The following is a 25,994-nucleotide window of genomic DNA, read 5'->3' on the forward strand; positions in this document are numbered from 1 at the left end:
AATTAGTTGTTCAACAGTAACTATGACTAACTTTAATATAGGCTTACAAATGTCATAAACTTTACATTTCTGTTGTATTTGCTTGGTGAATAATTAGGATTTATGGTTGTATATGAAGTAAGCAGTCCTTATTTCTGGAGTTGGATGCTTCATTTGGTGGAACCGGGTGATGTATCCTGTCCAGGTTAAGTAGTTGTGAAAGTAGAAAGGTTGAGTCCTAGCACAGTCAGCAATCTTGTCACATGAGTAGAGCTCTGCCCAATAAAAGGGCATTAGCTGAGTTGGTAGAAGTGAGGTGTTGTTTTAAGCTCAGACTGGGTGTCAGCAACAGATATTAATTACAGCTCTGGAGGCTGGGATGTGTGAGGTGATTTTGATGTGCTGGCTAAGTTGGTTTCTGGTGAGGACCTTGGATATATCCCCACATGGTAGAGGTCATCTCATCTCTAAAAGGTGAGGGCTCTGTCACCGTGACCCTAATACATCACAGTGGGGAATAGTTTCAACATGAAGGAAGGGTAAAGGATACATCATTCAGTGCAGCAAGTATCAAGTACATAGTGACTGCTCAATAAATGTCAGCCACTGTTAAGTTTTGAAGTCTCAGGCCTAGTGACAGGCCACCTCTCTGTCAAGCTGCTACTCAAATACAAATAGAAATTTTTTGGTTTTGTTGGTTTTATTTGGGGGAGGTGGTTCAAGACAGGACTCACTCTGTAGACCAGGCTAGCCTCAAACTTAGAGTGATCTGCCTGCCTCTGCCTCCTCACTGTGCCTGGGTTTTTTTTTTCAAATACAAGTTTTTACTTGATAACTTAACAAATAAGTTTGAAGAGTAGTTCTGGTGATGCAGAGCCTTGAGGTGCCACTAAACAGAAACTGTTGCCTCCTAACCAAAAGAGTAGAATCTACCTCTGGGCAGAGACATGCCATTATTCTCTCTCCCTTAAGAGTTAATAAAGTTGGGGCTGGAGAGATGGCTCAGAGGTTAAGAGCACTGGCTGCTCTTCCAAAGGTCCTGAGTTCAATTCCCAGCAACTACATGGTGTCTCAAAACCATCTATGACATCTGGTGCCCTCTTCTGGCATGCAGATGAACATGAAGGCAGGACACTGTCTACATAATAAACCTTAAAAAAAAAAAAGTTAATAAAGTTGAGCAGGTTGCTCACCTTGCTAAGGAAAGGACCACTGCTCAAGAATGCAGATCCACCCTAAGGCATGCTAAGGAATATACTTATTAATGAGATAATGTTTTCCTGTTCAGAATTCCTCCCCTATACTAGTCAGCATCCTCAGCTGGCCTGCTTGTCCGAATTACAATAATTTTTCCTTCTTTCCCTGGTCTAAGTATGCTTTTCCAACACTTATGTCCTTGCCTTCTCTAAAGCTTCCTACCTCCCTTTAAGAAAAAGATTTGTGCCAAGCAGTGGTGGCATACACCTTTAATCCCAGCATGCAGGTGGCTGAGGCAGGTGGGTCTTGAGTTCGAGGCCAGCCTGATCTAAAAAAATATTGTTTATGTATATAGTGTTTGTATATAGGTATATGCATCGTGTGTACCTAATATACACTGAGACCAAGCAGTCATCAGATGCCCTGGAACTGGCATTTATAGGCAATTGTGAGCTTCCTGCCGTATGTGTGCTGGGAACCAGGTCCTCTGCAAGAGCAAGTGCTCTTAACAGCTGTGCCATCTCTTCAGTCCCCACACTCCACCCTTTTTATTTGCCATGTAGCTACTTGTCCACCACATGGCTAACTGAAATGATACTGCTTTCTCTCTTCTTTCTCTCCCCACTCATATATATTTACATCATCCTTATTTTGTTGTTGTCCTTTTTGTGATGACACCTGGGACACTCCAATGCTTAAAGTAATACTGAGGCTGCCTTTTTTTTTTTTTTTTTTTTTTTTTGGTTTTGTGAGACGGTCTCTCTGTGTAGCCTTGGCTGTCCTGGACTCGCTTTGTAGACCAGGCTGGCCTCGAATTCACAGCGATCTGCCTACTTCTGCCTCCTGAGTGCTGGGATTAAAGGCGTGCGCCACCACACCCGGCGAGGCTGCCCTTTTGAGGACAATCATTTAAGCTCCCTTGATAACATCCACTTCAAAGCTGGCAAGTCACCCAGCCACGATTCTGACTGCAGCCCTTAATGTTTTCCTGCCTCCCTTTACCCTTCTGAATAAAAGAAAGAAAAGAAGAAACATCAAAACCTGAGCTGGGGAAGACAGTCTTTGAGCTCACTGTGCCAAATATTTGGAGATCAGGGCTAGAGATGACCAACCGGTGATGGCTATGCAGTAACTGAAAGAATGCAAATTGTTCTCCCACCCCTGAGACAGGGTCTCTCTGTGTGTAGCCTTGACTGTCCTGGACTCGCATTGTAGACCAGGCTGGCCTCGAACTCACAGCAATCTGCCTGCCTCAGCGTCCAGAGCGCTGGGATTAAAGGTGTGCGCCACCACCGCCCAGCCTCCATTCTCCTGTTGTCTCCATTATCTTTGGCTTGCATCTGGCCCACACAGAGCTCTCAGCTGACCATGTGAGGAGCTTTAATGAATGCCTGAGTACTGCTGTGGGGCATTCCACAAGAGCAGTTAGCTTCCTGACTTGTTCTCTGCTGGTTCCAGGCCAGCCTCCAGGCAGGAGACAGTGAGTACACACTGTGTCCCTAGAAGAATGTGTTCCTGCTCACTTCTCCATGTGTGTTTGTGTGTGGAGGCCTGAGGTTGGTATCAGGTTGTTCTCAACTCGTCTACTTTTGAGGAATGGTCAATAAGCCAACAGCTAAGCAATGCAGCCTATCTAACTAGCCAGCTTGATCCAGGGGTCCCCTGTCTCTGCCTTGAGACTAGAGTTATAGGTGGACGTCTACATCTATCTAATATTTACATGAATTCTCTGAATCTAAACTCTGATCTTTTTTTTTTTAAGATTTTTTATATTATTTATACAGTGTTCTGAATGCACACCAGAAGACGGCACCCAACCTCATTACAGGTGGTTGTGAGCCACCATGTGGTTGCTGGGAATTGAACTCAGGACCGTTGGAAGAACAGACAGTGGTCTTAACCTGAGCCATCTCTCCAGCCCAACTCTGGTCCTCCTCATTGTATAAACGCTTTCATCACTGAGCAAACTCCACCAACCCATCTCTTAAGAAAAAACAGAATAACAACAAAGCAAGGTTCATATAGCCCAGTCTACCCTTGAGCTCCTGATCTTCCTGTCAGTTTTCCAAATGCTCAGATTATAGACCTATGCTACCACCTGGCTCATAAACACTTACTCTTTTTTTTTTTTTTCCAGGGTTTCTCTATGTAGCCTTGGCTATCCTGGACTAACTTTGTAGACAAGGATGGCCTTGAACTCACAGAGATCCTCCTGCCTCTGCCTCCCCAAGTATACACTTATTCTTATGCATACAACATAAAGAATATATTACTGTTCATCAGATTTACTGCCTAAAATGTGCTAGGAATATATAATAAAACATAGTATAAGAAGGGATAAATATGGGCTGGAAAGATGGCTCAGTGGTTAAGACCACTGTCTGTTCTTCCTGAGGTGGTGAGTTCAATTCCCAGCAATCACATGGTGGCTCACAGCCATCTATAATGAGAGCTGGTGCCCTCTTCTGGCACGCACGTGTACAGCAGGCAAAACACTGTTTATGTAATAAATAAATTTTTTAAAAAGGGATCAATAACATCTTGTATAGCATAATAGAGGAAACTGGAAACTAAGGATCATAGTTTTAAGTGGTTAAGTACAAAGAGATGATTAGGTGTAAGAGCTGAAGGGGCACCAAAGGTAGGGTTTAGGAAGGCTTCCCAGAGGAAGTAGAGTCTAAGTGGAGTTCAAGAGATTTCTAGCTTAGCCAACAGGAGGTTACACCATTCACAGAAACATTAGACAAAAGAAATGTACTGAAGGAGTAAGCATAATGAGTTTGGAATACATGTGGTAAGTCTGGCATTTCTATAGAAAGTTTAGAGAGGGCCAGTCTGCTCAGAGGCAACTGGGTTGAAGAGAAGGATGTCCGTGGTCAGCACAGTGGGTGCTAACTGAAGCGACGGGTGGACATGGTGCTGCCCAGGGTAAGGGGCGGTCAGAGTAAGCTCACAAAGAGGACTAGAGAGGGAGAACGGTGGGGAAATAGCGGGCTGAAGGGATGGCAATGGCCAAGAGCACTTACCGCTCCTGCAGAGAACTGGGTTTGGTTCCCAGCACATGGGTGGGGTGGCTCACAACTGCCTGCAACTCTAATTCCAGGAGGTCCAGCATCTTCTTCTGGCCTCTGCAGACACTAGGCTCCCATGTTAGTGCATATACATACATGTGGACAAAAACACATGAAAATAAATTGTTAAAGAAGACAACAACGTAATAAGTATGGGGTTTGGAGAGCTGGTTTAGGGGTTAAGAGCACTTACTGCTCTTCCAGAGAACCAGAGTTCCATTCCTAGGCAGCCAGCAGCCTGTTCTAACTACAGTCCCAGGAAATCCAAAAACCTCTTCTGGCCTACTCAGGCACTGTATGCACATGACAGACATGCGAACAAAACACCCATACACATGGAATAAAAATAAACAAACAAATCTTTTAAAATATACTAAGCATGAAACTATGTCCCTTGCATTTCTTGGATTCATGTGGGAACAGGGAACACAATCTAGACTATTAGAAAGACGGGTTGTAAAGCGCTCGCAGTAGGGATGACCACTGCTTCAAGATCCTAAGGATTTCTCTAGAAGGACACTGTTATCTGATTTTTCTCCTTCTTTTTAGCCCTATCTCTGGATCCTACACTTGCCCATTTTGTTTGATCCATGCACATCTCTCAAAATCATACTGATTTTTCAGTTTGCTCTACATTTCAGGAGGATGCCCCAGCTTGACAGGTTTTCTTTTTGCTTTCTCACAACCTGTGGTACCTCTCTCATACTCCACTGTCAACTGTTCCGCACTCACGTCAAGGCTTGCCTAGAAAGCCTTTCCTTCCAGCACATGACTCTTCTGTCCTAAATGGCTGGCATTCTCTGTGGGCTGGCAAGCTGCAGAAGCAAACCCGGGTGCCTCTGGTATTTCAGAACACTGGGGCACTGCAGCTGGCTTGGGGTTGTGGGCTGGGGGTGGGAAGTGGCGGGAGGGAGTCTGCAGAAGGCATGAAAGATACAAGGCAGAGAGGTAAGTAGATTATTAATAAGTCCGAAAGGAGCCGGGCTTGGTGGTGCATGCCTTTAACCTCAGCACTCGGGAGGCAGAGGCAGTCGGATTGCTGTGAGTTTGAGGCCAGCCTGGTCTACAAAGCGAGTGCAGGACAGCCAAGATAACATAGAGGAACCCTGTGTCAAAAAAAAAAAAAAAAAAAAGAGTCTAAAACAGCAGCGATCCATTGTCTTAAAGATCTATTAGTACCGAGGCCATGCGCCCAGAAGCTGTCAGCATAGCGGAAAACCTTGAAGAAGATGCAGGAGGTGCCCACTCAGGCTAGGCTAGGCTCTCTGGAGAGTGTCGCCTAGAGAAGAGCCCTAGCCCAGTCGACACCCTTAGACCGTTTACACTCGCCCCCACCTAAGTCTCCTAGACTGCACACCACACAGCTCTCCGATACGTCTAGACTGCCTACGTCCAACTCAAGACCCATGGGTTAGCTACGCCCCACCCTAACCCGACACACTTAGGTGGCGCTGGCGCCCCAACAACCGCTACCACAAGGGTACCCGACCTCCACCCCATCTTACTCCAGGCTTTAGACCCGCCCGGCGTTGCGCGCAGGCGCGAGGAGGCGTGGCATGGAGGCCAAAGCCCCACCCCCCAAGACGACCTAGGAGGCTCAAGGAAGTTTTACCTCAGTCACACACTGCGCCGGGCTGGCAGCTGGTAGAGCAGAGCAGGGAGACAGGATGAGCTCAGGCTCGGAACCCGTGGTCATCGTCTCGGCGGCGCGGACCGCCATAGGTGAGTGTCCCGCTCCCCAACAGGTGCGTGGAGAGCCGGGCTCACAAGACGGGGAGGGGGGCCGTCGGCCACGGACTCCACAGCCCGCTGCCTCGCGCCGCGCTCGCGGCCCCGCCCCTCGGGCTGCGATTGGTTCCTCGCAGTAGAGCCACCACTCTGCCGGGCTCACCTATTGGCTGAGGTTCGGACGCGTTCTCTCTCCCGATCCCTGATTGGCCCTCTCAGGGAGGCACCATCGGTCACGCTGTGGTGGCGGGGGCCAGGAGTTAGTGGTCTGAGCAGGGACTCCCGGCTGGCTTTGGGCTTGCATTGTCCTGGAAGTCCCCAAAGCCTTTGTCCTTCTCGGCGCCAGTTTTTTATTTGTTTGGAAAGCATGTGGCCCCATCCGCTCCCTCGGTGGTCCAAAGTGTGCTCTTGGTTCAGATGCCCTTCCTCTTCACCATTCCGTTATAGGCTCCTTCAATGGTGCCCTGTCCACTGTGCCCGCCCACGACCTGGGGACAACTGTCATCAAAGAAGTCCTGCAGAGGGCCAAGGTGGCTCCAGAAGAGGTGTCCGAGGTCATATTTGGACACGTTTTGACGGCAGGTAACTCCTCAGTAGCCCAGGAGAAGTCAGTTCCATTACAGACAGACCCTGTATTTACACACACACACACACACACACACACACACACACACACACACACACACCCCATACATCTCTTTGCTTAGAGTTACACACACACACACACACACACACACACACACACACACCATACATCTCTTTGCTTAGAGTGCTCTCTGCCAGAATTCTTTGTGCCCCTCCTCCTTCCTCTAGTTGAAGTCACAGCTTCTTTACAAGCTCCCCCCCCCCACCTCCGCAGTGGTCCTAGACCACTGATCTGTACTGCCTTTAAATTGTTAGAAGCAGGGCCAGCCTGATGCATAGCCCTCCACACAGCCCTAAAATGTCACACAGTAAAAGCATGTGGACCTGCACTGTGCCAGAGCTGTGAGCATGGCTGCAGCAGAGCAGGAATACCCTTGTCCACTTGTCATGAGGTTGTTCCTCGCCCCTGGAGACTTAGTCACTCCTTGGAGGAAGACAGGAGACTCTAAGGATGCCTTCATCTGACCTCTGCTTCCTGCTGGGTTTGTAGGCCAGTGACCACTGACCATTCCTTGCTGATAATTGGCTTGGGGCCTTGTAGCTCAGTGGTGAAGTGTGCAGTTAGCATGCATGTGGTCATGTGTTTTTGCAGCTCAGTGCTGAAGTGTGTAGTTAGCATGCATGTGGTAATGTGTTCCCTTCCCTGCCCTCTCCTGTGCTCACTGTAGCTCAGTGCTGATGTGTGTAGTTAGCATGCATGTGGTCATGTGTTCACTCCCCTGCCCTCCCCTGTGCTCACTATGTAGCTCAGTGGTGAAGTGTGTAGTTAGCATGCATGTGGTCATGTGTTCCCTTCCCTCCCCTCCCTGGTGCTCACTCTGTATACATTGAATCAATTGTAGAGAAAATTGTTAATATTCAAAACCAACTTTTATCCTTGGCCCTGAGACCATCATATGCATGCAGTTTGAATATTCCATACTTGAAACAATTGGGGCCAGAGTTGTTTTGATTTCCAATACCACCACATACAAAATTTGTAACATCTTTATATATATATTATATATATATTTATATATATATATATATAAAATGAAGTAGTCTTTTTTTGTTGTTTTTGCTTTTTGTTTTTGTTTTTTGAGACAGGGTTTCTCTGTGTATCCTTGGCTGTCCTGGACTTGCTCTGTAGACCAGGCTGGCCTCGAACTCACAGTGATCCACCTGCCTTTGCCTCCCAAGTGCTGAGATTAAAGGTAGGCACAGCTATGCCCGGCTAAGTGAAGTAGTCTTGTTACCCAACTTGGTGTCACAATCTTTATCTCAAGAAGCTAGGTTCAGCCAGTTGTCCATCATAAGCTAGGCAGAATAGCAAAGTGGATAGTCAGTGGGAGGAAGGGGGATGTGTTTGATTTGGTTAGGCTGGAGAGAGATCCAGTGACTCCCTCATGTCCATCTTCATGGTCCAGAAGTGATATTAAACTTTAAATGGAGTCAGTCAAGGTGGCTGATGCCTGTAATCCCAGTCCTCAGGGAGGCAGAGGCAGGCTGGCCTCGGACTCAGAGATCTGCCCACTTCTTCCTTCCAAGTGCTAGGATTAAAGATGTGTACCACCACCACCTTGCTCTTTCTTTAAAAAAAAAATACTTTTATGTATATGGCTATTTTGTCTACATGTATGTAGACACTGTGTGCATTCCTGGTGCCCAGGGAGGCCAGAAGAGGCATCGGATCCCCTGAGACTAGTTACAGACAGTTGTAAGCCACTCTGTGGGTGGGATCAAACCAGGGTTCTCGGAAACAGTTGCCAGCATTCTTAACCACCAAACTATGTCTCCAGCCCCATTTCATTAAACACACCCACATATCCGATCCCTGCAGGTGCAGTTACGGGCAGTTGTGAGCTGCCTGGTGTGAGTGCTGGGAATCAAACTCAGCACAATACAGACCATCATCTCTCCAGCTAGAACACTATTGTAGAAGCTAAGGATAATAGCAGGGAGTGGCGGCGCACACCTTTAATCCCAGCACTCTGGGAGGCAGAGGCAGGTGGATCTCTGTGAGTTCAAATCACCCTGGTCTACAAAATAAGTCCAGGGCAGCCAAGGCTATAGAGAAAAACCTTGTCTAAAAAAAGAAAAAGAAAAAGAAAAGAATGGGTACCTTATAAAATAATATCTTTATTGAATAGTATCTTATTAGTTTAATTTAGAATTCTTTATTTTTTAATTTCTGAGACAGTCTTCTACTGTAGCCCTGGCTGCCTTTGAACATGTGCAGTTCTTGATGCAAACCTCTTACCTTTAACTCCTCAACCCTTGGATTACAGGCATGAACCACTACCCTCATCCAGAAACTTTTCTGATGCCCCTGGCTTGTCTTGAACCAGAAATCTATCTGCCTCTGCCTCCTGAGGGCAAGGATTAAAGACATGAATAATTATATGTGTTTTTCACTTTTCACCAAACTTTAGGTTAGTGATAGTAATTCATAGAATTTCTAAGTTTTCGACAGGGTCCTATTAGTATTTTTCCAGCAAACACACTAAGGAGAGGTCATAGATGTGGTTGTATCTGGAACTTGCAAGGAAGGGAACCACTCTTTGCCATTCATCATACAGTGAAAGACAGTGCAACTGATAACATTGCAGGGTTTGGCCTCCATCCCTTTTCTACTGTGTTCACGGAAGTGAATTTTTATTTATTTGTTTGTTTGCTTTGCCAGTTGAAGGAACTCTCAAGTGAACTGTTGGTTCTGATTTTGTTATATGTGTTTAATTTGATTTTTTTACTTTTTGGAGAAGGCCTTATATATAGTCCATGCTGGCCTAGAATTCACTCATAATGTACTGCAGACAACTTTGAACAGTTGGCTCATGCTGGTCTCGGGTTTACTGTGAGCCTTCTGCCTCAGCTTACAGAATGTTAGGATTATAGGTGTGAGCTGCCACACCAGCATGACTTAGTACATAGCTTTTACTCACAGATTTCCTCTGTAAGTAACCCCTCTTTTCTCTATAGGTGTCTTATGCATGAACCCGGGAGCAGTATGCTCCACATGTCTGAATTATGCCTTGTGGTTACAGGCAGAGTAACTGGCTGGCTCTTATCCTGGTCTTAATTAAGTTTCTTGCTGACTAGGAGGAAAAGTAAGGCTCTCTCTAGAGACACAGATATTTTGGCTCTGTCTTGGGTATTGGGAACTTGTTTGTGGAGGAGGAGGCTTCTCTCTGGAACACCAAGGTGTTGCACGAGGTGGCATGTGTCCCAGGCATAGAGTGGCAGGCAGAGAGGGAACCAGGCCTCTGTGCTGCTGTGGGAGCTTAGCTGCCCTGAAGGCAGGCTGCAGTGCAGGCATCTCCTGGCAGTTGGCCCACACTTGAGCCCTGCTGTCTCCCCTTTCTCCTTGGTGGCTCAGAGGCTTCTGTGTTCCTTGTTCCAGGCTGTGGGCAGAATCCTACTCGACAAGCCAGTGTGGGTGCAGGGATCCCCTACTCAGTTCCAGCGTGGAGCTGCCAGATGATCTGTGGCTCGGGCCTAAAGGCCGTGTGCCTTGCAGCCCAGGCCATAGCCACAGGCGACTCCAGCATCGTGGTTGCAGGAGGCATGGAGAACATGAGCAAGGTAAGCACAGAGGTGCTGCCTCACCACTCTCATCGCCTAGGCCGTGTCCTGCTGAGGGACACACACAAAGTGGCTGAGCCTCACCCTGCCTGAGTGCTCACTGCTCTCCAGGTGGGGTGAGAAATCCTACTGAAGAACAGCCTGTCAGCCAGGCAGTTGCAGCAGAGTAGAATCTCTCTAAGCTGTTGTTCCAGAAGCAGACAGTGTTTGCTGAATGCACCCACAAGATTAGTTGGTTGCTCTCCCTGCTTACTCTGTAGCCGAGGCTAGCTCAGGACTTCCTATGTAGCCTAGCCTAGCCTAGCTTTAAGTGCTTGCCTCTGCTCTGTCTCCTGAGTGCTAAGATTACAAGCATGTGCCGCCATGCTCAGAAAAACATTCTTTGTAAGTTTTTGGATATTTTCAAACTTTTAAAGTTTTCTTAAACTTTGAGGGGGCTGGAGAGATAGCTCAGAGGTTAAAAGCACTTGCTGTTCTTCCAAAGGATCCGGGTTCAATTCCCAGCACCCACATGGCAGCTCACAACTGTCTGTAACTAAAGTAAAAATAAAAGTTTAAGAAAGCCTTTTTTTTTTTTAAATCATGCCCAAAGAGTTAATAAACATGTCCATTACAAATCCACTTTGAGAACACTAGAAAGGTAAAGGATACTTAATTCCACAGGCAACTGACTAACTTCTGAGGGCTGTCATCCTTAGGAGTTGACGCCAAGGTCTAAGGCCACCTGAGTCATCCAGACCTGTAATTCAGCTCTACTTATTATCAAAGAATAAAAGTTAGATAGGACAGTAAAGGAGAAACAGCTCCAGATTGGTATTCCTACTTGGGTCCCCAACTTGTCCACTTAAGGTGCTGTCTAGTTCTTCACTCCCTGTGGTGAGTTGTTTCCCATCATGCACTACTGCCATTTTTCACTTGTTAAAGAAAATACAGGAGGGGTGTGGTGGTGTACACCTTCACTCTCAGCTCTCTGGAGGCAGAGCCGGCTAAGTTTGAGGCCAGCCTGGTCTACAGAGCAAGTTCCAGGACAGCCATGGCTACACAGAGAAACCTTTTCTCAAAAATTAATAATAATACTTAAAATAAAAGGCACTATTACCTGTCGCTAGGGGATGGGTACAGCCCCTGCACCCTGGTATAGTTCACTGTAGAGTCCTAACCAGAGTGGGTGCTCACCCTCCACCAGCTGGGGACTGAACTCAGCTCATCAGACTTGGTGCAAGTGCCTGTACTTACCGAGCCATCTCACCAGCACCACCATTCTTTTGTTTTCTTCTTTTCCTTTATTTATTTAGCTTTCCAAGACAGGATTTTTCTATGTAGCTCTGGTTGTCCTGGAACTCTTTGTAGACCAGGCTGGCCTCCAACTCAGAGATCTGCCTGTCTCTGCGTCCTGAGTGCTGGGGTCAAAGCTCTGCACAACCATGCCCTACTCCCCCGACCCCACCCAAGTGTGCATAGGGGCCTGTGTAGTTTCGACTGGCCTGGAACCCCCCTTATATACTAGCTTGTCCTCAAATTCATAAAACTCCACCCGAGTGCTGGCATGACTTTTTTTTTAAGAGAGGTGAACCTAAATGTTGTGTGAACAGAGTTGGACAGCGGAGCATAAGCTCTGCCGTTTCGAAGCCCTAGTTCACGCTCAGACCTTCAGAGAGATTGTCCCACAGCTGTGGGCATCAGGGCACCTGAACTCAAACTTGCCAGGTTGGATTCTGCGAACTGGGAGCGTCCTGTTCTTAGACACAGTTCATTAGTCCGGGTCCAGCTCATCCCTAGAAAATGCTCTTCTGACTTTGAGCCAGAGCTCAAACAGTCCACATGTGAATAATCTAGACCATAGTCTGCACACAGTGCATAAGGAGCAGTGGCCGGACTGATCTCCAGCATCTCAGCTCTCAGACCTGAGGGAAGCAGGAGACAGGCTAGCTTGGTTTTGACTTGCTTTTCCACTGTGAGGAACAGTCAAGTCACATGTTGCTACTTACTCTCTTGTCATGGCCCTTGGTCAGGAGAGACACAGGGACCGTACTTGGTTGAGGGCAGAACTTGTAAAGGCCACCTGTGGAGAAGGCATGCCAGTCCCTGCTGTTCAGGAGCTAAGGCTGAGAACTACATGAGCCCTGAAACTCAAACCAGCCTGAGTTACAAGACTAGACTCAAAAAGCAAAAGAAAGGACATAGCCGAGGATCATGGCAAACTGCCCCTCTCCAGGACGCTTGCCGTCCCCCTCTGTCTCACCAGGTGCTATCCTTCAAGCCAGAATTGTAGTGGAACAGCATCCTCTTATCTTCAAGGTCTGACCTTGGGAGCCACTGGTCAGAGACCTAGTGAGCTCAACCCCAGCAGAGCTCAGGAGGAGGCAGGCTGAAGATCACAAGTGAGCTGAGTCCTTCTGGTTGGCTAGACCAACATGCAGTCCTGCACTGAGGACTGCTATGTGTGGTCACACAAGCCAATATGGCATCAGTGCTGTTATTCCCAACTTACAGGTGGGAACGTTGATGTCCAGAGCCACCACTTAGATGCATGGCTTTGGTTTCTTTGCTTCTTAAGAATAATTTATACACAAAATTATGAGTTAATTAATTATGTCATTTCCTGTTTTTCTTTGTGTGTTGGGGTTGGGGGTGAGGGGTGGATGTAAGTTCAAGTATCCTTTGGAGGCCAGAGGCATCTGGTTCCCTGAAGTTGGAGATCCTTGTACCTAGCTAGCTGACCTGGGAGCCGGAAACCAAACTTGGAACTCTGGAAGAGCTGTACAAGCTCTTAACCACTGAGCCATCTCTCCAGCTTCTAATTATCTCGTTTGCATTCATAGATATTATTGTACTTTTATCAGTTCACCTCTATTGACTCCTTGCCCATTAATCTTCCAATTGCATTCTGACTGCTTTGAATGGCTGGAAGTTAGAAATAGCTTCTACCCAGAAGCCCTCCCGTCAGCTCATTCTGCAGCAGGAGTATTCTCCCTGTGGCTCTCATGTCTCCTATCAGATAGGTACGAGATGTGCTGGAGCAACGAGGCAGTGGAGAAGAGCTTGTACTACTCTTGCAGAGGACCCAAGTCCAGTTCCTGGCCTCCATGTCATGTGCTCACAACTGCCTGCTAGCCAGCTCCAGGACATCCAGTACCCTCTGGTCTCCTCAGGCATACACTCATGTGGTGCACGTAAACTCACTCAGGTGCACACACGGAACATTTTTTCAAAAGCAGGTATAAGAGTTAGGGTTTTATGCCATCCCCTTAGATAATACTTGTCTATCTAGAAGGAAAAAATGGGATCACAAGGAATTCAGACACAGAACGGACAGTTCGAGGGAGAAAGGGAAATGGGCAAGTTGTATGGGCATAGATTGCTACATGAAGGTAGGTAGGATTGTCAGCTGATGCCAAGAGGTTTCAGGCTGTGGTGTGGAGAGAGCAGGTACTGAAGAGAAGGGCTTCATGGGTAATAAAGAGGGAGGAGGTACTGGCCAGCTCATTCTGTATCTGAGTGGGATCCTGAGAGGACAAGAAAGCCTAAATCTGCTCTTACTTCCTGTTTCCAGGCCCCTCACTTGGCTCACCTGAGAACAGGAGTCAAGATGGGTGAGGTGCCACTAGCTGACAGCATACTCTGTGACGGTCTCACAGATGCGTTTCACAACTATCATATGGGCATTACAGGTAAGGCTGATGTGGCTGCAGACACTAGCGTCTAAAAGGTTGACAAGAGCATGTGACAGAGAGGCCCATTGCATAGGCTCTGAGTCTGGTGGCCATTTGGCTACCATACTGTCCAAGACCTATTTAGTCAGGAAGCCTAGGCATACAGTAGCACCGAGAGAGCCCTGGGATATGTGTGCTGTTGGGTGCTTCATGAAGCTTCCCCAGATGGCTTGTGGTCTACCTTTGACCTGATGCAGGAAGCTTGTGGTATATGTGTCGTTGGCCAGACTAGGACTCTGGTGGCTGGACCTTGGAAGGTCATGCCTTCCAAATGTATGCAGTTCACTCATTCTGTCCTTAAAGTTCCTGCAGTGTCTGCTGAAACTGTGACCCACATTTCACTGGCAGAGGGCAGAGACCAACCACATGATGGGATAAGACTGGAAAAAGAAAAGAAAGCAAGATGACAGATTTTCACCAGATTTGAAGGTCTTAAGAGCAAAAAAGTGAGACAGTATAGGAAATGAAGTTAGGAACCTAAAGGAGCAGCCGGCAACTCCCTGACAGACACATGTTGCTAATGAACATTGAGCGTTGCCGCTGAATGGCCAGCACGAAGAGGACTGTTAGTTGGAGGAGTGGCTCAGTGGCCAGGAGCACTTGCTGTTCTTGCAAAGGATTTGAGTTTGCTTCCCAGCACCCACACCATTAGTGATTTTATTCCATCTAATTCGCTCTTCTGATCTCAAAGGGCACTAAACACGCAAATGGTACATAGACATACATGCAAGTAAAACACTCTTTCATGAAATGAAATAAATTAATTTTTATTTGTTTATTTTTAATAAATTAATTTTTAAAAGAAAAGAAGGAAGGGAGGAAGGTGTACGCACAAAGGTTTATCTTGCCCAGGAAGTTGATGGTGGAGGGGACCACATCTTGAGGAAGCTTAGCAGGGTCTGCGCCAGCCCAGGAAGACCTCAGGCCATCATGAGAGTTGTGTGCTCACTCATGTGTGCACGTGCTCGCGCTCACATGCGCTCGCGCTCCCCCCCCCCCCCCCGCCTCTCTCTCTCTCTCTCTCTCTCTCTCTCTCTCTCTCTCTTTCTCTCATTTTCCCGAGACAGGATTTCTCTGTGTAGCCCTGGCTGTCCTGGAATCACTTTGTAGAACTGGATGGCCTTGAGCTCACAGAAATCTGCCTGCTTCTGCCTCCATGTGCACTCTTTGTTTTGGACTTGATTTCTGCACTAGGCTGGCCTCGAACTCACAGCAATCCACCTGCCTCTGCTTCCTGAGTACTGGGATTAAAGGTGTGCACCACCACACCTAGCTGCACTCTTAAAACAGCTTTTCGTGCCGCTGGTGGTGACCCACACCTTTAATCCCAGCACTTGGGAGGCAGAGGCAGGCGGATCTTTATAAGCTCGAGGCCAGCCTGGTCTACAAAGTAAGTCCAGGATAGCCAAGGCTACACAGAGAAACCCTGTTTTGAAAAACCAAAAAAAAAAAAAAAAAAAAAAAAGGACAGCTTTTCCTCATGGTTTTAGAATTGTACACACACAGTTCCTGTTTTAGGAGCAGAAATGAGTAAATCAATACTTTCTAGCTGTGAGTCCTTGGTGTGGAAATGTTAGGATTCTCTGGTTCAGTTCGCTCATCTTACCAGATAGGAAACAGGGCCCACAAGCTGGGAAGTAAGACAGGTGCTGTCAGATAAACTAGCCTTGCTTAAGCATAGTTGTGTCATTAGTCATGTATCTAGGTCCTGTGTCCTATGTTGACAGTTAAACGTAACTCAGACAGAAGTAACATTTGACTTTGAGTTGACTGTGAAGCACCTTGTTCAGAAGCACCTTGGTGAGTTGCGTCACATAAATAGGATACTGGGAAAAGGCTAAAAGTGTAAGCACATGAGACAGTGTGTGCAAGTGCAAGGAAGGAGAGCGATCTTGGTGATGTAATAAATGGGGACTCAAGATTTCTCTGCTCCAGTGAGATCAACAGCACAGAAGGCTAAAAGGCTGTCCAGCAGATGATAGGAACGGCCATGCATCTTCCCTGGATCCTGGTTGTCCTAGCATCTTGCTAGTTTGTTCCTTCCTTTTTTTATTTTTGTGAGTTTTTTGTTTGTTTGTTTGGGTTTTGTTTTTTTCCCTGAGACAGGGTTTCTCTGTGTAATAGCCCTTGGTTGTCCTAGACTCACTTTGTAGCCTAGGTTGGCCTTGAACTCACAGATATCCACCTGCCTCTGCCTCCCAAGTGCTGGGATTAAAAGTGTGTGCCACCACTGCCTGGTGTGGGTTTTTTGTTTTGTTTTTTGAGACAGGATTTCTTTGTGTAGCCTTGACTGTCCTAGCACTTGCTTTGTAGACCAGGCTAGCCTCAAACTTAAGCAGATCCACCTGCCTCTGCCTCCCAAATGCAGGGACCAAAAGTGTGTGCTTTCATGCCTGATAAGCCAGTTTCTTGAGTGATACTCAGACTACCTGCCTCAGCATCACCAGACGATTACTATATACTTAGATCCTGAAGCAAAGGGTTTAGTTTAGTGTTAGAGCACCTGTTACATCCGGAAACCTGATCTCCAGGGGCACCAAGCGTAACGGACTGTCACCTATGCCAGCACCTATGCCATTCATTATTCAGTGAGGAGGCAAAGACAATGAGATGGAAGAGAGGGGCCCTGCCCTTCAGAAATACCAAGCTATGGGTTAGAGAGACAGCTCCCTGTTTAAAAGTGCTTGCTGCACTTTCAGAGGACCAGAGGCCAGTTCCTAGCGACCATGTCAGGTGGCTTAGTTCAGTCATCTGATGCCCTTTTCTTCCTCACTGGCAGCTGCATGCGTGTGCACACACATACACAAAATAAATAATGTCTTCTTAAAATAAAAAAAAGAATGTCATAACTCCAGTTCCAGGGGATCTAACACCTTCACAGACATACATGTAGGCAAAACACCAGTGTACATAAAAATAAATAAATCTTTTAAGGTTAGTTCAGAATTTAAAAAGATAAGTTAAAAAGACAAATGTGTTAAATGACCAGCATAAGGTGCACAGATAGGCTTACGATCTAAAGAAATGGACAGTGAGCCAGGCATGGTGGCGCACGCCTGTAATCCCAGCACTCAGGGCAGGCAGATCACTGTGAGTTCAAGGTCAGCCTGATCTACAATTCGAGTCCGGGACAGCCAAGGCTACACAGAGAAACCCTGTCTTGGGGGAAAAAGAAAGAAAAAAGAAATTGATAGTGAAGAGCACCAGACTTCAAACATTGTGATGCCCTGAAGCTCCCAGATCTGCTGCCTCGCTGTGCACCATCATGCCATCAAGCTGGCTGACTTATGACAACAAAAGGGCAGGTGTGAAGAAAGAGGGGAAACCTGTTACGAAACACTAACTCCCAAGTCATTTGATTTTACCAGTGAAGACTCAGGAGCCAGATGCTGGTGTAAAAGCCTGCTCAGAGAGGCAGAGAAAGCACCCTGCTGACCTTCCTACTCAGCTCACATCCAGCTAGAAAAAGCCAAAAAGCCAAAGCCCAAGGTTTAGAGCTTGGTAGCTCAGCCAACAACCCATGAGAAAAAGGCAAAAAGCCCAAGAACTTCTTGTCCACGCTGTCTTAAATGCCCTTCTCTTAAAGTCCCTCCTTTCTACTCCTCTCTACTTAGTCCCTATCAGCTGGTTTCTTGCTCCATCTCTTTCCTCCCCAGCCCCAGACAGAGTTTCTCTGTGTAGCCTTGGCTGTCCTCGACTCGCTTTGTTGACCAGGCTGGCCTTGAACTCACAGAGATCTGACTGCCTCTGCCTCCCTTAGTGCTGGGATTACAGGTGTGCACCATCTCGCCCGACTATGCTCTACCTCTTGACCTAGGTTAACTTTATTAAATCCTGTGTATAGAAAGCTCTTTGATTAAAAGTATCGAACTACACCAAATAGATTTTCACAGTTCACAATCTCAGGGCTCACAGTGGGCCCAAATATCCTACAACATGCTATAGTCCTTTCCCTCCATCATGCTTATCCCCGGTGTCAAACTGAAGTCATCATGCTTGGCAGCAGCCATCTTCCCCTGTGAGTCATCCACAGAGGGAAAGGGCTGTGGACTTCTTTCCCTTAGAAGGTTCATATAGGAGATGCTAAGTAAATGAGGCAGACATATCAGTGGTGAATCTGGGTACAGATTTCTGGAAGTTTGCAGACATAGAAAGGGAAAGAGGCCTAAATGTGAGTCACTTGAGCTACCACAACCCAGCTCATGAATATACTGTTTTTGTCTTTTCTTCTCCTCAGCTGAAAATGTAGCCAAAAAATGGCAAGTGAGTAGAGAGGCCCAAGACAAGGTTGCAGTTCTGTCCCAGAACAGGGCAGAGCATGCGCAGAAAGCTGGCCACTTTGACAAGGAGATTGTGCCAGTGCTGGTGTCTTCCAGAAAAGGTGAGTATTGGGATCACACAAACAGGAACCTGTTTGTAGGCATGAATGACACTGCAAGGATGATGTGCAGGGCTGTTTGTGAATGTTGGACTTTACAGGAAGTAAAGGCGTGGGCATTATACATCTGAATGTGGGAGGGCAGGTGGTGATGCTGTGTGTTTTGAGCCACAGTCTTGTCTTGCTGTGAAGCCTGGACGGCCTCGTGCTCCCTGTGTGGACCGGGCTGGCCTCCAGGTGGTGGGTGACCGTCCTGCTTCTACCTGCTGAATGCTGGCATTGCAGGTGTGCACCACCACACCTGGCTGTAAAATACTGTCTACAGGGGGTATGGTCACATGGAAACCGTCTTCTTCAGACTGTTCACAGCTGCAGTGTGCATCCTGGCGGTGTCATGAGAAGTAGAGTGTCATCTGTGGTACTCAGAAGACACACCTCTCCTGTGCAGTCTAAATAAAGCCTCTCCAGTTGCTCCCGTGTGTGTGACATGCAGACGACACATCTTGTTAGCTTACACTCCATGATCTAAAGAGGACCCTGCAGACAGCGCCCTTAGCAGTAACTGCCATTTGTGCCCAGCTGGTAGAAGGTGGATTGCTCCACACCTCACCTGCTCAGATGCAACCAGCTAAACGTAGTGACCAAACCTACATCCGTTCAATACGCATAACTGCTGTCCTGGGAGAGGGCAGTGGGTTTGAACACAGGGAGAGTGTCTTCACAGTGAGTTCTTACGGGGTAGATGCAGGGAGCCAGTCATTTCCTACTGGGATGGAAGTGGGTAAATGGAACAGTCCTTTCTCTCAAATGTGAACCCTCTTGTTTCTGAGAAGCCCCAGTCCCAGCGTTCTGCCTTCTCTGTGCTCACCCCAAGCCACCGGATTTATTCTTTGCAGGTCTCACTGAAGTGAAAGTGGATGAGTTTCCTCGTCATGGGAGCAACATTGAAGCCATGGGCAAGCTAAAACCTTACTTTCTTACTGATGGCACGGGAACAGTCACCCCAGCTAATGCATCAGGTTTGATTTCTGAAAGGCATTTTGGGGAAGTGCCAGCTGTGGTGAGGTCTACTATGTGAATATGTCTTTACACAGAATGATTCCTAAAGCTGAGTTTAAGGGAAACATTTATAGTCCTATATGCTTGGCCAATTTCTTAATGTATGCTGAATGAAGTGATTTGCTTTTTTGACATCTACATTAAAGATACAAGTAAAAAGGATAAAAGTAATGCTCTGAAGTTGTCTAGGTGATGGTGGTGTACACTTTTTATCCCACTACTTTGTGAGTTCCAAATAGATTGAATTATAGGATAGCTAAGGATACACACAGAAACCCTGTCTCAAAAACAACAAAACAAAACAAAACTCCTCTGAAGTGTCCAGGCATGGTGAGGGACTCCCTTATTCCCAGCATTGCAGCAGAGCTCTATAAGGTCGAGGCCAGCCAAGGCTAAAGAGACCCTGTCTCCAAGAAAAATAAACAAATAGATAGAAAGAAAGAAAGAAAGAAAGAAAGACAGACAGACAGACAGACAGACAGACAGAGATTCAGAGTTTATTTGCCTTCATACTTTTTAATTCCAGAAAATCCCAGTAGTGTGAGTGAGGCCTAGGCTTGTTTCTTCAGTTTCCTTCTATCCCCCATTGCTTTTTGGAGAATCTTGTAATACTGTGTGGTCAGTATCATATTCGAAACTTGATCTTGACCATATTTCCTCCCAAGAAAGGGACTCTGTATAGCCTTGGCTGTCCTGGACTCACTCTGTAGACCAGGCTGGCCTTGAACTCAGAGATCCATCTGCCTCTGCTTCCCAGAGTGTTGGGATTACAGGTGTGTGCCACTGCACCCAGCTGATCTTGACCATTTCTTTTTTCTTTCTTTCTTTCTTTCTTTTCTTTTTTTTTTTTTATTTTTTTATTTTTTTTATTTTTTAGGTTTTTCGAGATTTCTCTATGTAACAGTCCTGGCTGTCCTGGACTCACTTTTGTAGATCAGGCTGGCCTCAAACTCATAGTGATCCACCTGCCTCTGCCTCCCAAGTGCTGAGTTTAAAGGGCTGCACCACCATGCCTGGCTGATCTTGACCATTTCTAACCTCACTGTGTAGTCTGATGAATCACAGCAAACACCTTTGCCAAGGTGTCAGCAACTTAATGTTTCAGGAGGAAAAGGAGGTGGCCCTGGGTCTGTACCTGCAGTCAAGGAGCACTGTAGAAACCAGGGCCCTTGTTTACAGGAATGAACGATGGGGCCGCTGCCGTGGTTCTGATGAAGAAGACAGAAGCCGAGAGTCGAATGCTGAGACCTTTAGCAAGAATAGTCTCCTGGTCACAAGCTGGTGTGGAGCCTTCCGTTATGGGAGTTGGACCAATTCCAGCCATAAAGCAAGCTGTGAGTGTCTTTAAATGTGTGTGTTGGTGGGCACCTGTGTGACAGGCTAGCCCAGGCTGCCTTCAAACATAGGGTGGCTTTGAACAGCCTTTAGCTCCTGGGCCTTTAGCCTCTTCCTCTGAGCTGTTGCGACCACAGGTTTGCACCTCCACGTGTGTCTGCCTCATCTTTGCAGACCTTGTCCTTGGCTTTGTTGATACACTGAGGACAGCTAACCTGCAGCTCTGTACTAAGCACTCTTTAACCTCTCCACTCCCTTTTCCCACTCTGAAGTATAAGGAATTGCTCAGTTGTGTTACTTCCACCAGGTTTTGTTTGCTGTTTGCCTTTTGAAACATTGTCTTCACAAGCCTTAAGTGAATTTAGTTCTCTTCCTGACATTTGGGTCACATATTTGTGCATGTACTTGTGTCTTTGGGTTTCTGTGAAGGAAGAACACACTAGGTATTCTTCCATCTTAAACAAATAAACAACAAAACCCCCACATATATGAGGGCTGGAGAGATGGCTCAGTGGTTAAGAGCACTGGCTGTTCTTCCAGAGGAACTGGGTTTGATTCCCAGCACTCACATAGCAACTCACAACCTTGGTAACTCTAGTCCCAGGGGACCTTGGGCCCTCTTCTGAAGTCCACAGGCACCAGGCTGTGATGCACTTACATACATATAGGCAAGACACTCTTACACACACAAAAAAAACAAAACTTCATTTATCCTTGCGTGCGTGCGTGCGTGGGTGTGTGTGTGTGTGTGTGTGTGTGTAAGCAAGCTTGGCGCACCCCAGGTCAAATTTTTTTACTTTATTTTATTTTATATGCATAGGTGTTTTGCTTCCATATAAGTCTGCAAACTACTTGTGTGCTAAGGAGGGGTTGGATCCCTGGATGGTGGTTACAAACTGTATGATGAACCGCGGCGTGAGTGTGGGAGTCATGCATGGGTCCCTGGGAGAGCAGCTGGTGCTGAGCCATCTCTTCAGCCCCTAGACTCTTCAAAGTCAGACTCAAGGATGCTGCATCACCTGTATGTAACTTAGGACACATCAAGCTTCCTGCTTACCTGAAGGGATATTTTAGAGTGCATCCTTTTGGTTTTGAGTCTGGGTCTTGGTCTATAGCCTAGACAAGCCTTAAATATAGACAACTGTTGTGTGTAAGCTTTAAAGTGCTGCGATTACAGGTGTGTGCATCACCACAGCTACCTAGAGAACATCATCTACCTTTTGCATGGAGTCAGCTTCACCAAGGGAAAAATTTGTCACAGGGATCATATCAGAACAGTCCATGCTGACGGTAGTTCCAGATGAGGTAGCATTGCAGGCTGACAGTAGTAGCCTTTCCAGCCCTTGGTTTATAGGCACAGGCCGCAGGACACACCTAGCTTCATAGTGGCAGTTTCCTACAACGTGCACCTTTGAGGGTTATATTGTGAATATCTTTTTTTTTTTTTTTTTGGTCTTTTTTTCGAGACATGGTTTCTCTGTGTAGCCTTGGCTGTCCTGGACTCACTTTGTAGACCAGGCTGGCCTCGAACTCACAGAGATCCACCTGCCTCTGCCTCCCAAGTGCTGGGATTAAAGGCATGCGCCACCACGCCCAGCTGTGAATATCTTTTCTTCATTTTTTTTATTAGTATGTGTGTGTGTGTGTGTGTGTGTGTGTGTGTGTGTGTGAGAGAGAGAGAGAGAGAGAGAGAGAGACAGAGAGAGAGAGAGACAGAGAGAGAGTGTAGGAGTCCCTGGAGGCCACAAGAGGATATGTGATGCCGTGAGCCACCTAATATAAGTGCTGGTATCTGAAGTTTGGTATCACCAGATGTATGTGTATGTGTGTATATCAATTTGACTTCAGTTCATCTTTCCTATAGGTTACAAAGGCAGGCTGGTCCCTGGAAGATGTTGATGCGTTTGAAATCAATGAAGCCTTTGCAGCGGTGTCTGCTGCAATAGCCAAAGAACTTGGACTCAACCCCGAGAAGGTAAACACCACCAAGCTGTCCTGTTTGCCAGTGAACTTGCATAATCCTCAAAGCTGTAAAAAACAACAGATGGGTTACTTTCCCAGGATTGGTCACCTTGGCAAGATGAGCAAATACTAGTTAAGTTTCAGTTGACTTTTGTTGCTTGTCACAGCAAGAACTGAGTATGTTAGTTCACACCAGAGTGCATGGAACACTCAAGAAACCAGGGAGGACAGCAGGTGTCACATGGGCATCATTTACTCCCAAGCTTTACAGTGGAAGCTAAGTTTGAAAGGCTGGTGCATTAGAATAACACTGGGACGAGAAGCTGGGTGTCGTGGTGCACGCCTTTAATCCTAGCACTTGGGAGGCAGAGGCAGGCAGATCTCTGTGAGTTTGAGGCCAGCCTGGTCAACAGTGTGAGTCTAGGACAACCAAGGCTACACAGAAACCCTGTCTCAAAAAACAAAACAAAAAACCACTGAAAAGAGAAAGATAAAACTAGGGTAGTAGCACTCTGGAAGCAGAAGCAGGTGGATCTCTATGAGTTTGAGGCCAGCCTGGTCTACAAAGTGAGCCCAGGATAGCCAGGGCTGCTACACAGAGAAATCCTGTCTTGAAAAACCAAAAAAACAAAACTAGGGTATTAGCCTGTGTCCACAGAGACTGACTTCAAGCTCTTCTTCCCTGTAGGTCAACATGGATGGAGGAGCCATTGCCTTGGGCCATCCTCTGGGAGCATCTGGCTGTAGGATTCTAGTGACCTTGTTACACACCCTGGAGAGAGTGGGTGGGAGCCGTGGTGTTGCAGCCCTGTGCATTGGGGGTGGGATGGGAATAGCAATGTGTGTTCAGAGAGGGTGATTTGTCGGACGGCCACCACCCTTGATTGGTTCTTGCTAAATCAGTGAAACACTAAATAGAATGTGAAATCAGAGGACCAAAGTGAGGACAGGAACCCAGGACAGGACAGATTGCTGTACTTTAATGTCAGGCACCCAAGGCTAAGACACTGAATAGAAGGGAAATCCAAACAGTCATCGAGGGCTCCAGAGTGAATGGATTTTTGCAGTCTCCATGTTTATCATATTTGCCTTCCAGGTATAATTTGCTCTGATCATTGATTTTGATTTTTTGTTTGTTTGTTTATTTTTGGTTTTTTTTTTGTTGTTGTTGTTGTTTGGTTTTTTCCAGACAGGGTTTCTCTGTAGCCTTGGCTGGACTTGCTTTGTAGACCAGGCTGGCCTCAAACTCACAGCGATCCTCCTGCCTCTGCCTCCAGAGTGTTGGGATCAAAGGTGTGCGACACCATACCCGGCGATTTTGATGTTTGTTTGTTTGTTTGGTTTTGGGTCAGGGTCTCACCATGTGGCCTGAAAATCATTTTGTAGACCTGGCTAGCTTTGCACTCCCAGAGATCCACCTGTCTGTGCCTCCTGAGTACTTGGATTAAAAGCAGGCACCCAAAATGATCCATTAAGAGAATGGGGATTGGACTGGAGAGATGGCTCAGAGGTTAAGAGCACTGTCTGCTCTTATAAAGGTCTTGAGTTCAATTCCCAGCAACCACATGGTGGCTCACAAACCATCTATAATGTGATCTGATGCACTCCTCTGGCCTGCAGGTGTGCATGCAGACAGAGCACTGTACACATAATGAATAAATCTTTTAAAAAAAAGAGCGAGAGAATGGGGATTGTAGCTTCTGTTGCAGACTTGAGGCTCTTTAATGTCTTTTTCAAACACCCCTGCTTGCTTGTTGTCTCGTGGTTTCCCATTGATCAAATCAAGACCAATCCTGTAATACTGTAAGTCGGATTCATGACCTCTTCCATCCTGAAGTGCTGTCATATTCCAGCTGTTCTAGTCCAAAAGTCCGGGAGTTCTAACAGGTGCACCTCTGGGTGTAGGAAAGTGCGCAGCAGCAGCTTTGCTGTATTTCTCTCTGCTCTTGACTGGATGGGATGTTACCTGCTTCAAACTTCTGCCTTGACTTCCCCAAAATGATGAACTGTAACCTGGGGTCGAGAGCCGAATAAACTCTTTCCTCCCTGCGTTGCCTTTGTCAAGGAGTTTTATCATGACAGCAGAACTAAAGCCGGACCACGGGGATGTGTTAGAACAGACAGCTTGAACAGAAAAGCTCTGGTTTGAAACATGTAACAAGAGAGGTACATCCAAGGACTCAAGGAGCAAAATACAGGATTGGGGGCAGGTTGGGCAACCAGAGTTCATGCAAACATTTCTAACAAGCCTGAATGTCACTCAGATGAACCTGCCAGGAAACAGTCACATGTACTATGAAAATCATAAGCAAGTTATAGTAGAGATAAATTCCAAAAGTCAGTTATTGAAGCCAAGTGTCATACTTGCACAATTGCCATTGATGGGCCAGATACAACTGTAGTCCCCTAAGAGTATAATGGACACAAGATGACCATCAAGGCTGGTGGATCCGGATGGGGGGTGGGGGTGGGGCGCTGCACAAACTGTTGTACCAACCAAGGACAATGCATGCAGTAAACCTAGACCCCCTTTTCAGATCTAGCCAATGAACAGCTCATTCTCCATGGTTATGGGGAGAGCAGGGACTACCTCTGACATAAACTCTGGTGCCCCCAATTTGATAATTTTCCCTTGGTTGGGAGGCCCAGCAGCATACAGAGGAAGGGGAAGCAGGCTACCCAGATGAGACCTGATGGGCTGTGATCATATGGTGGGGGAGGAGGTCCCCTTTTGTCAGAGATCTAGGGGAGGGGAATAGGGCCATGGAGGGAGAGTGGGAACAGGAAGATAAAAGCAATCTAGATATAATCTGAATAAATTATAATAAAAAATGATACTTAAATATATAGTGGAGTGAAAATGCCCACCCAAGTGATGTCACAGCAGCTGTAGTCAGTGCCATCAGTAATGGCAGCTACAACCAAATGGTGTGCACTAACCTGCTCAGCCAGTTGTCACTGCGTAGCACATATATCCTTAACGAAAAGTGGCCTAGCCAGTCACTGCAGGGCCAGGGCTATACATCAGGAGCATGCCCTGCCTCTGTCTCATGAGCTTGCAATACAGTTATGTAAAAATTTAGCAAAAGCAAGCCAAGATTTTACTTATGTGTATATGTGTGTCCCCATGTTTATATGTGCACATTTGAAAACCAGAGGGGAGCATCAGATCCCCTGGAACTGGAGTTGTGAGCCACTGTGTGGATGCTCCCAACTCCAGCACGATGTGTGGTAACTGAAGGGACAGGGTGGAAATGGTGCTTCCCAGGGAGCTGCTGCAGAGTTGGGTAAGGCGCAGTCAGAGTAAGCCCACAAAGAACGCTAAAGAGTAGCCACAACGTACAAGGCAGATGAAATGGAAAAAGC

General features: G+C 46.8%; 1 protein-coding gene and 1 long non-coding RNA gene across 3 annotated transcripts in view; both read left to right on the plus strand.

The window, feature by feature from the left end:
* Nucleotides 1-24,680, plus strand: part of LOC311594610 — a 130,518-nt gene extending 105,838 nt beyond the window's left edge. For both annotated transcript variants that reach the window (XR_014778143.1, XR_014778144.1), the window contains exon 2: nt 24,249-24,680. This is a non-coding gene — a long non-coding RNA (uncharacterized lncRNA). The remainder of the gene's footprint in view (nt 1-24,248) is intronic.
* On the plus strand, nt 5,817-24,680 carry LOC311594606 (acetyl-CoA acetyltransferase, cytosolic). The gene is made up of 9 exons (XM_084776456.1): nt 5,817-5,969; nt 6,423-6,557; nt 10,000-10,181; nt 13,735-13,852; nt 18,132-18,275; nt 19,169-19,291; nt 20,511-20,665; nt 22,531-22,641; nt 23,317-24,680. Exons 1-9 carry the CDS (start codon nt 5,915-5,917, stop codon nt 23,485-23,487), a joined length of 1,194 nt encoding a protein of 397 aa, XP_084632582.1. The 5' UTR covers nt 5,817-5,914; the 3' UTR covers nt 23,488-24,680.
* Nucleotides 24,681-25,994: the final 1,314 nt, after the last annotated feature.

This window comes from Acomys minous (genome assembly GCF_964271855.1).
Source record: "Acomys minous genome assembly, chromosome: 3".
In the NCBI taxonomy this organism is placed as follows: Eukaryota; Metazoa; Chordata; class Mammalia; order Rodentia; family Muridae; genus Acomys; species Acomys minous.